Genomic DNA, 14,999 nt, shown 5'->3' on the forward strand with positions numbered 1-14,999 from the left:
TCTTGTTTCAAAATTACCATTAAATACTATGTGTGGTTTTGAAAGTATTTGGAAAGTCAGTGGTTATCTTTCTCTCTTTTTTTTTTAACTTTTTGTTTTGCAGTAATAAGGACTAAATTCAGGAGTGCCTTAACACAGAGCTACGTCCATAACCACTTTAACTTATTTTTATTATAAAAATTTGAGTCAAGGTCACGTTAAGTTGCCTGAGCTAGTCTGGCACTCGAACTCGTGATCCTACTACCTGAGCCTCCCACATTGCTGGGATTATATGTGTGAACCACCATGGTCACTCTGGTTATATGTCTTGTTAGAGCAATTACATATTAACTTGCAAGTCTATAAAATATTAGCTAATATTATGACTCCTTCATTTTTTTTTCCCCATCCACTTTTTTGGTACTTAACGTTAATTTGTTGAGGTATTCCCTTGTTCTGACACTATTCTTTTGGATTTCTCTTTTCTTTTTTTTTTCCTTTTTTTTTTTTTTTTTTTAAATATTTATTTATTTATTTTTCGGTGGACACAACATCTTTGTTTTGTATGTGGTGCTGAGGATCGAACCCGGGCCGCACGCATGCCAGGCGAGCGCGCTACCACTTGAGCCACATCCCCAGCCCCAAAGGATTTCTCTTTTCTTAGCCAGAATTCTGCTCATTTTATAAAATGTAGTAAGAATACTGTAATTGTCACTATAATTAACAGCTTTTAGAAGTATAGTGTGTATACTTAAAATCCTAATAACTGTACTTATTTGATAGACTAAGAAATGTCAACAATATTACTGACCTCTTTCAAGTATTCTAGGCTTTCCAAAAGACACTATGTGGAGAATTGGAGAATTAGAGAACAAAAGGAAGCTGGGAGCTGGTGCACCCCTATAGTCCGGGTGCCTTGGGAAGCTGAGACAGGAGGATCACGAGTTCAATGCCAGACTCAGCAAATCAAGGTGCTAAGCAACTCAGCTGGGATGTGGCTCAGTGGTCCAGTGCCAGAGTTCAATCCCTGATACCCAATGATTGGTGTGGGGCATTCCTGGCCTCATCAAAGTAAGCACAGGGAAGACCACTGACTGAAAAAGCCTCATTAAAACTGTACCCGTGGGGCTGGGGTTGTGGCTCAGTCGGAGAGCACTTGCCTCACACATGTGAGGCACTGGGTTCGATCCTCAGCACCACATAAAAATGAATAAATGAAATAAAGATATTACATCCATCTATAACTAAAAAAAAAAAAATACCTGTGAACAGGAGAGACACGTGAAAATAATACATGAGAATTTTGGTTGAAAAATTTTTTTTTTAGTTGTAAATGGATTTTTTAAATTTTTGTTGATTTATGTGGTGCTGAGAATCCTACTCAGTGCCTCACACATGGGAAGCAAGTGCTTTACAGCTGAGCCACACCCCAGCAACCGGAAATCTTTTTAAATACAAATGCCCTTACTAAACAGAGGTTGAGACTATGGATACAGACATACAGGCAGACAAATATTTCAAAATATGATGAGGTTTTAAATAGCATTTTAGTTGCCTGGCCAATCTTCCAAGCAAAAAATAATCAGAAGATAGAATAATAATTATAACTGATTATTCTATTTGAAAACAAGAAATGTTTTCCCCTTTATATAATTATCCTTTAGATTATTATACAACTGCTCTTATTTAAAGACTATCTTCAAAGAACAGAAAAGGAGAAACAAATTCATGTGTGTGTGTGTGGGGCGGGGTGTCAAAAAGCTGGGTCCCCAAACCCAACATTCTTTACAGATACCACCTGAAAGGTGAAGGTAGGAGGGATGGTGGAGGCATTCTGAGGCCAGCCTGGGCCACATTAGTCCCACCTCACTAAACAACAAAAATCAACAGACACAAAAAGTGCTCAATATGTATATTACTAATGCCAACTGCTTTAAATAAGGGAAGCAATAATGGGTCAAAATTTCTAATTCTCATCAAATACCAAAAGAAACAACATGAATAAAAAGTAATTCAGTTCAGAACTACAACAAAAAGCTGTAACTGATCCTGTTTAATCTATACAAACTTTAGACTTTTTATTCAGTATATTTAATATAAACTAAAATGACTATGACACATTTATTTTAGGCATAACAGATAAAGTAGTCAATGATGATAAAAAGTGGGCAAATGTAGCTCAAGTTCAAATACCTTGAACACCATTTGAACACCGTAAAAAGTAAAGTTACTGAAAAGGCAATAGGAAAGAGCAGAAAACTGCAACTAAGAAACAGAAGACCATAAAATATTTCTTAAATTCTCCTTAGGATACCTTATTGCATAAGATACCTTTTCATGCCTCAAGGAACAGAATGCCTCACCTACTAGGGATGGAACCCAGGGTCACTATACCACACAGCTACACACCCCCAGTCCTTTTTATTGTTTTATTGAGATAGAGTCTCACTAAGTTATCTAGGCTGGACTCAAAACTTATGATCCTCCTGCTTCAGCCTCCTGAAAAGCTGGACTTACAAGTGTGCATCATTGCGCCTGACTCAAAAGTGCATTGTTGAAGAATACCAGAGTCTTCACAGCTAAGTTAACAAACTTTTTGGTTTTAAAATGTTTCTAGTCCTATTCTTAAGGATCCCCAAACATATGAAAACCCTATCCTCTCAGATACACTGGTTATTCCTGTACAGGGCACTCCAGTATGGCTGGTTTAAACATCACGCAGGCCATCAGGACATTAGCACATTCTGATGGTCATCTGTACTGAGCAGGAAGGACATAGTATTATAACAGCAGCAGATCTTCACAAAAGTCACTTTATACCTAAACAACTAGAATTCTCTCTAAGCACAGAAGGTCTTTTGCCATCAGCTACATGTTTAATGATAATGTAGCTGGAGAACTGAGGGGGAAAAAAACGTAATCTGAGCAGTTGGCCCACAAAAAAATAAAATAAAATAAAAAATAAAAAACATTAAAATGTCTTGCAACTTCAGAATCATGCAATAGAATTTTATGAGAATGGATATGAAGAACAAGGCAGATTGGAATGTTGATTTAAACTATCCTGCCTTGAAGTGGACTTTACCTTTAGAAATTATGATCAGAGGATTAATCGTCCCCTTCTTGACACTAAGAAAAAAATTTCTGCCAGGACAGAAGAAAATGAATCTTATGCTTCCACATAAAAACAGATATTGAGCCAGACAGGGTGGCACTTAAGAGGCTGAAGCAGGAGGATTCTAAGTGTGAGGCCAGCCTGTGCAACTTACCAAGACCCAATCTTGAAATAAAAGGGGGTGGGTGGGTGGGTAGCTCAGTGGTAGAACGCCCCTGGGTCCAATCCCTAGTACCACAAAAATAAATAAGTAAATAAACAAATATTGAAACAAATAACTGGGTTAGAAAATTAAAATCTTGATTAGCAGGGTATGGAAGTATGGCTCAGTGGTACAGTGCTTTCCCAACATTTGCAAGGCCCTGAATTTAATCTCCAACATGATCAAAAACAAAAATAAAAGAATATGATTACTAGTCCATATTATTCAATTCACTTATCAAACCATTCGTTACAATTAATGATATACATGAAACATAGACAAGTACTTTATCTAATATTCATCTACACAACTAAGGAAAATATTTTCAAGGTATATACATGAATAATATGTGAGTATTTCTATTAAGATTATCTAACATTTAACTAATGGAATAGACATGGAGGAACAATGCATAATCAACTCAAATATTTAACTTTTTAAAGCTCTCAGAAGCTCCCTGAACATAAAATGCAGTAGCTGAACCACATGACAAAATATATGAGATTCCAAGCCTCAGTGGACTTAATTCATTCAACAAATACCTCACAGGTACCTATTACCTGATAGACTCTGTGGTGGGCATTGGGTATTCAGCAATGAATGCAACAAAAAGTTCCTTTCACCAAGAGGCTTACAATTGAATAGAGATAACAATGCTAAGCAGAAATTACAAAAGTAACAATACAAACCTTTTGAAAGAAGCAGCCACATGGGTATTTTTCTAAATATTTTATTAGTTGCTGATGGGCCTTTATCTATTTACATGTGGTGCTGAGAATCGAACATCAATATTTTTAAGATGGGTTAAAATAACAGTATAAAACTAACAGAAACCATTCAGAGACCATAGCATACTTGCTCTCACCAGAGAAAAATAAAAGTTCTAAAGAGAAACTTTGATTTTTGTTCAGATGTACTGGCAAATCACCTAAGAAATAATTTAGTAATAATGAAAACAGTACAGTTAATCAACAAGATATACGGACCAAAACAGTTACCACGCACATATCACTTAAGATTTCAGTTCTTCTAATGGCCAACTTTCAAAGAAATAACATGAGCACTTAATAAATATTCTAAAGGCATAGTCTGGAGATTTTTAACAAATAAATTACATTCTTAATAAAGTTATCTCAAAGATAATGTTGCAGCAAAACCAAACTGACATTAATACTTTGAAACTCTGAAATATATATACATATTATTAAAAGGATAAATGACCTTGCATCAAGGTACCTGAAACATTTATATTTTCTCCCTTGTTTGGATACTCATTTAATAACTGTTGGACAATATGTATTTTCTACCTTGCCTCTCCAGAGACATAAAGAAAATACATATCATATCAACTAATTTTTAAAACCTTCAGATCCAAAGTAGAAACTTAAACTATCTTAACAAAGAAATAAGTTTCCCCTCCTTAAATGATTAAGAAAAAGTAAGAGAAGAAGGGAGGGAAAAAAAGGAAAGTGAAAATGAAAAGTATCATTAGTTTAATAACTATAAATTTTATATAAGCAATTCAGCAACATTTTAATGTGAATTTTACATAATCTCAATTTTTATTTTAATCTGATGAAATATCTAAAGCAAAATTTTAAAAAAGAACCATTGATCATCATTTAATGCTTTTAGTCATGTACCTAAATTGCAAAAAACATAACACTGCTAAACTCACTAAGAAACAGGAATGGCATTCGTCATAATTCAAAACAGATTGACAAAAATATGAATATCATAACACAGCCATATTTAAGATTTGTCATTTAGGAAAATGTAACAAAAGTATAGATCTCAAAGGAGATGTAATATGCAATACCAAGAACACCCCACTCAAGAATTTATCAAGCTTATAATGAACACTAAAAAGGATTAACAACTGTAACATAAACTATATATTATGATACAGATGAGGTTTTTAAATATCTCAAAAATTTACGTTAATATCAGAAAGGCTTGGAGAACTGGTATTTGTGTATATTTAGGCCAAAATACTAATATACTGGCCAATCTATAAGACAATCAAAGAGAACATGTCCAAGTTTATGCTTTACATTATCTGCCAATCTACAAAAACTACCTAATAGGACAGGCCCACGCTTATACACAAAGAAAAATTAAAGCTCAGTTGATTATAACAAATAATTGAATATTTATCTACCTTTGAGAATGTTTATTTTTACATGTACCCCAAATTATGGTTACTCAAAAAGCCATTTTCACCAGGGGCAGCAGTACATGCCTATAATCCCAGGAGGCTGAGGCGCTATGCAACTCAGGGAGACCCTGTCTCTACACAAAATAAAAAATAGGGCTGGGGATATGGCTCTGTGGTTAAGTGTCCCTGAGTTCAATCCCTGGTTACCCCCCCATCAACACCACCACCAAAAAAAGTCACTCTCCTCCAAAACTACTTCACAGGTATTTACTAAGAAGCCACTGTTAAATGGCCTTCATTTTATGGGCCTTCAATTTTTATAACATAGAAACAAAACATACAATTTCCTATTGCACTTTGCTTTTACCATTTTTATTATTATCAATTATTTCAAAGTGTACAACAAGAATAACTTTGCACCCTCTCATAAATATTCCTAAATCTAATGACATTCAAATGACAGTATGGCAGGAATAAAATTTCAAGGAAGTAAAATGGGAGAGGGAAATAAAGCATACAGCATAGTCTATACAGAATAGAGAAATTAAGATGAAAATTAATGTTAAAATTTTTTTAGAGATAAAAGGAGACAAAGAATAAAAGTAAAATCATGGATAAAGCATTTTCAATTAAATTCATTCAAGTATTTCAGTCTAAACTCCATTTTGGTTGTTATCTAGAAGATAGGCTCTCTATAGTACCCAAATAGGTCACAAAAAAGAATTGACTATGACATATTCAAATATGAATTAAAATGGATCAAAGACAGACCTATATATTACCCATTCAATATAAAAGGAAGCAAATTTTTCATAATACTGGACACGGAAGTTTCTTGAATTAAAAAAAAAAAGGCAACAAAATACATAAATTGGACTTTGTCAAAACTAAAAACTTTTGTACATCAAAGCATTCCAAAGGCTGGGGGGTCTAGCTCAGTGGTAGTGTACTTGCCTAGCATGCGTGAAGCCCTGAATTTAATTCCCAGATCCCCAGTACTGGAAAGGGGAGAGGGAAGCATTCCACCAAGATAATGAAAAGATAAGCCACAGGGTGAGAAAATATATGTATGTTGAGTCTAGCTTGGTGGCATATGCCTGTAATCCCAGTGGCTAAGACAGGAAGATTGTGAGTTCAAAGCCAACCTCAGCAACTTAGTGAGGCCCTAAGCAACTAAGCAAGTCCCTGTCTCTAAACAAAAAATATATACATGTAAATCAAATATCTGATAACGAATTAATATCGAGAATATATGAAGAACTCCTTCAGCTCACGAACAAAGTATCTAACCAATTACAAAATACAGACAAAGACCTGAAGACAGATTTTCCTCCAGAGATTTATGAATGACTACATGTAAAAAAATGTTCACCATCACTAATCATTAGGAAAATCAAAATCACAATGAGATATCAATTCACACCCAGAATAACTAAAAATTTTTTTTAATGGAGAATAACAAGTGGTACAAAGATGTAGAGAAAATGAAACTCTAATACATTGCTTGTGAGGCTTCTATAGCAATATCTGACAGTCCCTTAGAAAGTGAGTGCACAGTTGTGTGCTATGGTGCATGCCTGTAATCCCAGCAGCTCGAGAGGCTGACACAGGAGGATGGTGAATTCAAAGCCAGCCTCAGCAACAGCGAGATGCTAAATAACTCAGTGAGACTCTCTCTCTAAATGAAATACAAAAACTAGGGGTGGGGATGTGGCTCAGTGGTCACGTGCCAGAGTTCAATCCCTGGTACAAGGGGGAAAAAAAAAGTGAGCACATAGTTATACTTATAAATATGAGCTGTGAGGAGGTTTCATTACAAGGTACAGGGCACATCTGTCCCAGTAGCCCATTATTCTTATATTCTACAAGTACCACTTTAAAAAGCATTGGAACTTTTTTTATTATTTGAACTTCTGCTCTCCTGATAAACTTAGTTCTGGAGGTGGAGTGGGTGGGGTGATTAGAGTGGATTTACACAGATACAAGAGAAAAAAAATGGATAACAAGTTAAAAAAAAAAGAAAAAGGAAATGAGTTATTTAACAAGGAGGTCCAATATAGTTCAGCAATTGTTTGGTACTTGCCATATGCCAGGCATACTTTTAACTTTTCTAAACATGGCTAAGATATATTAATGGAATTAATATATAACAGGAATTTTCTCCCCGTGTTTTAAGTGAAATGGTCTGTGTAACATAAAGTAATCTGGTCCAGATACAGAAAGCTTGTTACAAAAAAAAAAAAAAAAAAAAGGAGAGGGGATGAGCCAGAATCTTAGGCAGAAGTTATATTCTGGGAGATGAAATTTCTTCAGCTCAGAAAAATCACTTAGAATATTCAATATCAGGGAGGGTGGGCATGATGGGGCATTCCTGTAATCCCAGCAATTCAGGAGAACTGGGTAGAAGGATCATAAACTTGAGGCCAGTTGTTGCAAATTTAGCGAGAACCTATCTTAAAACAGAAAACAACTGGGGTATGTGACTCAGAGGTAAAGTGCTGTTGGGTTCAATCCCCAACCCCATTTTAAAAAAAGAAAGATTGATTGATTCAGTATTAGAAAAGCAACTCAAGTTTAAGACTGAATAGCAAAAGAAAGTGAAATCAAAGGTAAAAGACAGCTAAAAAAAAGGTAAATGGACAGAAGAAAAAATAAGGGAACAGAAAGCACACAAAAAGAGACAAAAGTTAGGATATCTGAAGAATGGCTGTTTTAATTTTGAGAAAGGTTGAAAAGAAAAAAGTAAGAAAATCATTTGCAGCTGCTCCAAGTGAAGCACACCATGGAAAGAATGATAAACTAAATGCTACCAACTCCACTGATGAGACAAGACAGAAGAAAAGATGGAGAGTGGAATTCAGCTACACTCACTAGTGATCCTGATAAACTTAGTTCTGGAGGTGGAGTGGGTAGGGGTAGTTAGAATGGATTTACACAGATACAAGAGCAAAAATGGATAACAAGTTAAAATAACTCATTCAAATAGTTTTGCTAGATGGAAATGAAGTAAAGAAATGGCAGAGTGGGACCAGATAGGCTGAAGGCAAAGTTTTCTTTGAGATAGGAGAAATAATTAGAGGGTCTAAAGGTGGGAATGATTTTGAACAAGTAAAAAATAGGCCCATGTCTTTGCTTTGGCAAGAAAGAAGGGCATTTAGACTGTAATGTGATTTTAAACCTATCGCCAAAAGTGCAAATACAGAAAACATGAACGCAAATGCAGGTAGGAAGGTAGATGCAATGTAAATCTATAGAAATTTTCTTCTCAATTTCTCAATGAGGCAAAAAGCAAAGTCACAATCTGAAAGTGAGGCAGGAAAGAGATGTTAGAGATGTAAAGAGATTAAAAAAAAAAACAACAACAACAGTATATTACAGCCCACTAAAAAACCAGGAAAAGTGAATGGGAAAAGGACATAGAGAACTAAGGGATCACCTAAGGTTCACAGTCAGGAATTTAAAATGAGAACAGTCAATATGGTTTGTTTGCTTAACTCCAACCAGGATTGGTTGCTGAGGCAGAAGGCAAGGAGTAAGAGTGTTTAGGGATCTTGTGATTTTGTCAAGGAATACTATTATTATAAAGCAACAGCAGAGCTGGGAGTCACATGAAGTTATTCTAACAACTGACCAACAAAAGTACACCACATAAGAAAAGGTCTGAGGGTACAAAGGAGGGCTAAGGGTGGTAGATTCAATGGCTCAAAAATCCTACTGGATTATTTTTGGTTTTTTGTTTTTTCCCCAATCAATAAATGGTCTAAGGAACTAAACAGATGCTTCACACAAGAAGAAATTCAACTGATCGACAAAAATATGAAAAAGTGTTCAACATCTCTAGCAATTACAGAAATGCAAATCAAAACTACTCTAAGATTTCATTTCACCCCTGTCAGAATGGCAATCATCAAGAATACAGGCAACAATAAATGTTGGTGAGGATGTGGGGAAAAAGGTACACTCATACATTGCTGGTGGGACTGCAAATTGGTGCAACCACTGTAGAAAGCAGTATGGAGATTCCTCAGAAAAATGGAAATGGAACCACCATTTGACCCAGATATCCCATTCTTTGGTTTATACCCAAAGGACTTAAAATCAGCAAACTATAATGATGCAGCAACATCAATGTTTATAGCAGCTCAATTCACAATAGCTAGAATATGGAACCAACCTAAGTGTCCCTCAATAGATGAATGGATAAAGAAAATGTGGTATATATACTCAATAGAATATTACCCAGCTTTAAAGAAGAGTAAAATTATGGCATTTGCCAGTAAACGGTTGGAGTTGGAGAATATCTTGCTAAGTGAAACAAGCCAATCCCACAAAACCAAAGGCTGAATGTTTTGTCTAATATGTGGATGGTAATTCACAATGAGGCTGGGGTCACTAGGGAAGAATAGTGTTACCTTAGATTAGGTTGAGGGAAGTGACAGGAGAGAAGAGGAGGGGATGTGGGGACAGGAAAGAGAGTACAATGAAACAGACATTATTATTACTGTGTGTATATATGTGACTGCATGACCAATATGATTCTGCAACCTGTACACGCAGAAAAATGAGAAATTATATCCCATTTATGTATTATATATCAAAGTGCATAAATGCATTCTACTGTCATGTATAATTAAATAAAACAAATTAAAAAATTTTTAAAAATCCTATTGTAGTGTCTGATTTCCTTGTCTGGATTAGAAATTCCTTTAAAAAAATTTTTTTTAATTAAGTCCCAACACAGTATTTAGCACATAGATGTTCAACTTATGTTTGACTCTAATAAAGTTTGATAAAAAGCAACTGAGTATTATTAAAAAATGAAATTGAATTCATTTATTTGTGAGTATTTTACTCAGATTTTTTTTTCTCTTCTTGATTCCCTGCCTCCAAAGAGGATTCAGTGCACTTGGAGTAATTAGATATTTTTAAAATGTAATCAATTTTTATTTAAAATAATATATTTATACATAATTTGCCTTATTTTCAGTTTTCAATAATTTCTAATAAGGAATAGAACTGTTGTTACCCACTTGAGCTTTACACTTAGAATTTTAAAGTACCTTTTTTTCTATTCCTCTTTTACTTTATGGTATCCTTTAATTCAGCTGATTATCCTCAATATAGAAAATATTATTCCCTCATCACATTCCTAGCTCCCTTGATTGCAGAAAGCCAAATTGGAAATGAAGAGAGAAAATTTAATCAGTATCACAACAACATAGTTAAGTACTGATGCATTTTAAATCTCATGCCAAGCAATCCATATAGTTCCAATACATTCAACTTTTACAGACCAAGGGTAAATCCACCATATTCCATGAAGTTTATAGTATGTTAATTCAGTAGGTAGCCTTACTTAACAAAAATCATTCCCATATTTATGACATGCCTTGGAGACTTGAGAGTGAAGGGATCAATTAGGTAACAATATTAAGAACTTCTGTAAAATATCAATATAACTAAGAGAAGTTAAAATTAACAGAAAGTCTACTATTAAAAATTACTAAAACAGAACTGTAAGTATATTTGGGGGGACAGTGCTGGAGATCAAACCTATGGCCTTATACACCCTAGGCTACTACTCTTCATTGAAGTATACTCCCTGCCCCATACTATAATTTTTAAAAATGTAATTAGATATTTTTAAAGACTAAAAGAGAACACACTATAACTTAATACATTTGTCAATATATTGAATGTCATTCAGGAGAGTTTAAAAATTATTTATAAAATAATGGCAGAATGCCCAAATATTCTGCCCCGCCTGATGACCTAATAAATTCTACAGAGTTGGACAACAGTTTTTATATATGGTCACCACACCAGAAAAATTCTGTAGCATTATACCATTTGTGGTTTGGGTCAAGAATTCCGGCTAATTCCAATAAATTTCATGTAAGCAGGTAAAATTATTTTTTTCCCCCTTCTTCATTGCTGTAGTAAAAAAAACGAATTATCCCAAATACTAATCTGTGCATAACAAAAATTAATACTTTTTTTCATCTATGACCTAGGGATATTTGCATATCTACACAGCATTTCAGGAAAAAGGAAAAAAATATAGAAATTGAGAAAAAATGTTTCTTTAAAAAAACACAAGATATTCTTTTAAGAAAAATCTATTTGTTAAAAAAGCTACAGATAAAACAAAAGCATGCATAAATTGCTCCATGAAATTTCCTAAATTTTCTTGAGAATGATTGTCACTGAAGATCAATTTTTTTCATGAGCCTCCCTCTGCATAAATCTTCATTTCTGATTTCATTTGTGAAGTTAAAGGTGAAGACCCCCAACAGTAGGAAAATAGCTGTAGAGTTGATGAGGATTTGTTGCAGTCCTTATGAGATTAACTTCAGATATGAAGATGCAGCAAATATTGTAATTTTTGCTGATTTATCAATAAGAAAATCTCTTTTGTTATTATTACAGAAAGAAATAAGACACTGTCATGTGAATCATAAGAAAGTTAACTGCTTAGTCTACTGAAGTGCAGCTGTTTTCTCTACGATGCTGGAGTTGTAGAGCTCCAACACACGAGTCTTCATCAAGAGGGCAAGTTTTCTTCTTTTGAAAGTTCTTAGCGTATGAACACTTGAGTTGTCAGAAATTGATGGCATCCTTAGTGATATAAGCATGACTTGTTGAACTAGCTTCTCATTTTCTTCCTTAGTTATAACAAACATGAATGGCTCTTTTAAAAATCTTTCCTTACCCTACCCTCTCCTTATCACTTTCAAAACTAAAATACTTCTATCTTCTGGAAAGAAGTGCTTTTAGAATTACTATATCCTTTGGCAAATCTTGTTGATTAGAAAAAAATAAAGAATGAGGCCAAACAAACCTCCTGAATACTCTCGCATGACAGAAGTTCCTGTATTCTTCCCAGTTTCATAATGGATCAAAATTCAACTTTTCTCAAAATAAGAAAGGTAATTAATTAGGCCACACTTCCAGAACTTCCTATTCTTAAAAAAAAAAAAAAAAGAAAGAAAAAAGTACTTCCAAGAAACAGAAAATCTGAGATGGTGGCTCAAACCACAGAATACTTTGATGTGTATGTGTGCAGGCACACACGAGTACTGTGCTGAGATTCAAGCTCAGTGTCTTGTGCTTGATAAGCCACACCCCTATCCCAATTTAAATATGAAACAAAAGAACCATATTCCTCTTTAAAGAAAGGCAAACCATGAATACTGCCACTTAAAATGTCAATGGTTGATTTTTCAGGGGTTCTAATTCTTATCACAGTCTAGATTTTCACATATATTGTAAGACATTACAAAATGAATTAAGGTATCATTAAAAGATAACAAAGTAACAAGATTGTAAAACTGACTTGCCAACTTTGGATAAAATTGAAATATAAAATCTCTTTGAGGAAATCAAAGAAAAGTGGTGTTAAAAAAAAAAAAAAAAACACATTGAGCCACTGAACACAACCTGAAATTAAATCTGCTTTTCAGTTCTGTAAATCAGCGGCAGTGACGAGGTGCATTCTATTCTCATCAAGCCAGCAACATCTTCGATTATATTGTTTCAAAGACATAAATAAATTTCTAAGACTTTAGAACAAGGGTATAATGTAATAGCTATTAATGAGGAGATAAGGACTTCTTGAAACAACTAATGTTCCCTAAGAAACCTCAACTTGTAAATCCCTGCCTACTGAAGAAAGAGTGATGACTTAAGAATGTGAGCAAGGGGCTATTGTGGCAATGTGGTTTAAAACAGAGAAGACAGACTGGAAATGGCCTGGTAGAAATCAGGACGTTTAAATCCCTTTTACCTGTTTAAGAGATGTGGTATCATTCCATCAATAATATTTTCTCTATTATGTTTTTATTACATAAAAATCAACTGCATAGATTTCTGTTTCTAGACACTAAGGATGTCTACTGAGCTGAAAACATTAAGTAGAAAGTCACTAGGTGAGGTATTTACACACTACGGGTTTGAATTTTTTATACACTACTATGACCTCAATTAGAATATTAACAAGTCCGAAATTTGTTACTTAAGTTTTAAAATAGAAAAGTATTTTAGTAGTGCTTTTAGGTAATAATCACTAGCTAAAACTCAAGTTACCTCACATTCCATCCGCAGTAATGCACCAAGTAAAGGACCTCTCCACCTTCGACATCAGAATCTTTAATACTAGCTTCATACATTTTTTGATTTTTCCCTCGTCCATACCGCACTTGGACTTTCATGCCTGGTGGATAGCATTCAAACTCCTCTTCCTCATTGTTGTCATCATCATCTTCATCCTCTTCCTCTTCTTCTTCCTCCTCCTCCTCCTCCTCCTCTTCTGCTTCTTCATCATCTTCCTCTTCCTCTTTATTCGTTTCATCTCTTGAAAGGTTTAAAAAATTGCAGAGTTAATAAAAGATACTTCATAAGCTTTTCAGTTCCAAACCACATACACTGATAAAAATCGTGGCTTTGCTTGTTCCGGGAACAGCAGATTCCATGTGTGTGAAATACTCTGAGTTTCAATTTAATGTAAACAACTAAAACTGTGTAAGATGACCATGGTTACAGAAAGATACATCTAGTGAAAAATGAAGATTTAAAAATAAGTGCATTCAAAGAACATTTCCAACAATCAGAAGAACAGAAGGTTGGCTAAATAGCAAGAAACTAGTAAGCTCAAGAAACTAATAAGATCAACTGTAACAATTTTCTCAGGTTTTATTTATGGAAGTGTTTTACATCTCAGTTGACAAAGAAAGTCATTATATTTCATTGACATTTTCTGACTAAAAATATTTTTCAACACATATTTCCAGACTCAGGATACTTTAAACAAAAATATTTACTAGCAGATGGCTAGTCTTAATAAAACATGCTTCAACCACATTTTCAAATGTTACACTAACTGAAATGTTATTTTAACTTTATTAGGAATATTCTACTAATGTCACATCAATATCACATCAAGCTTGTTTTTTCTCTTTCTGAACATCAGTTTCTACTCTTTACCAAGTATTTACTGAGAGTCGTCTTCTACAGATTCTCTCAACTTTAAAGTTTCAAAGACATAAGTATATATAAGAGACCAATTCCAAATACACAAAACTATTCTATAATTATTACAACTAACTTGATCTTCTCAATACCATACACTCTCAAACAGAGCATTCTTTAGCCACAAATCTACACTGAACTGGAGAACATCTTCAATTATAAATATTTCCAATTGCTATATCATTATGAAATTCAAGACCATATTTGGTCAGTTTTGATCTCCCTGCACTATTCTGTTCTTATTACAATAGTTTTCTCTTAAAAAAAAGCATCCATCACCTGATAATTGATAAATGAATAAATACCATGAAAAAGAACAAGACAGCTAATAAATAACGCTTTACGTCAACAGAGTGATATGTCTTTTTCTACTGTTAATTACAGTTTTACATTTTTATATGTAACCCCTTTAGTGACAACATATTTTCTGTCATTTCTAATTATGTAAACTATATAGGCAATAAAATAACCTATAAATAGTGATGTAAGTAGCACTCTCAAATATTTTATCACCCATT

General features: G+C 34.1%; 1 protein-coding gene across 4 annotated transcripts in view; it reads right to left on the minus strand.

The window, feature by feature from the left end:
• Arid4b (AT-rich interaction domain 4B) overlaps positions 1-14,999 on the minus strand; it is a 123,122-nt gene that overhangs the window by 22,953 nt on the left and 85,170 nt on the right. For 2 of the 4 annotated variants that reach the window (XR_007346515.1, XM_048800384.1), the window contains exon 16: positions 13,540-13,806. The exons of 1 other annotated variant lie outside the window; for it this stretch is intronic. Coding sequence is in view for 2 of the 3 variants with exons in the window: in XM_048800384.1 (XP_048656341.1) it covers positions 13,540-13,806 (267 nt within the window). In the remaining variant the exon portion in view is untranslated. The remainder of the gene's footprint in view (positions 1-13,539; positions 13,807-14,999) is intronic. One more of the 4 variants, XM_048800385.1, reaches the window with a different exon arrangement.

Source organism: Marmota marmota, unplaced genomic scaffold (genome assembly GCF_001458135.2).
Source record: "Marmota marmota marmota unplaced genomic scaffold, marMar, whole genome shotgun sequence".
Taxonomy (NCBI): domain Eukaryota; kingdom Metazoa; phylum Chordata; class Mammalia; order Rodentia; family Sciuridae; genus Marmota; species Marmota marmota.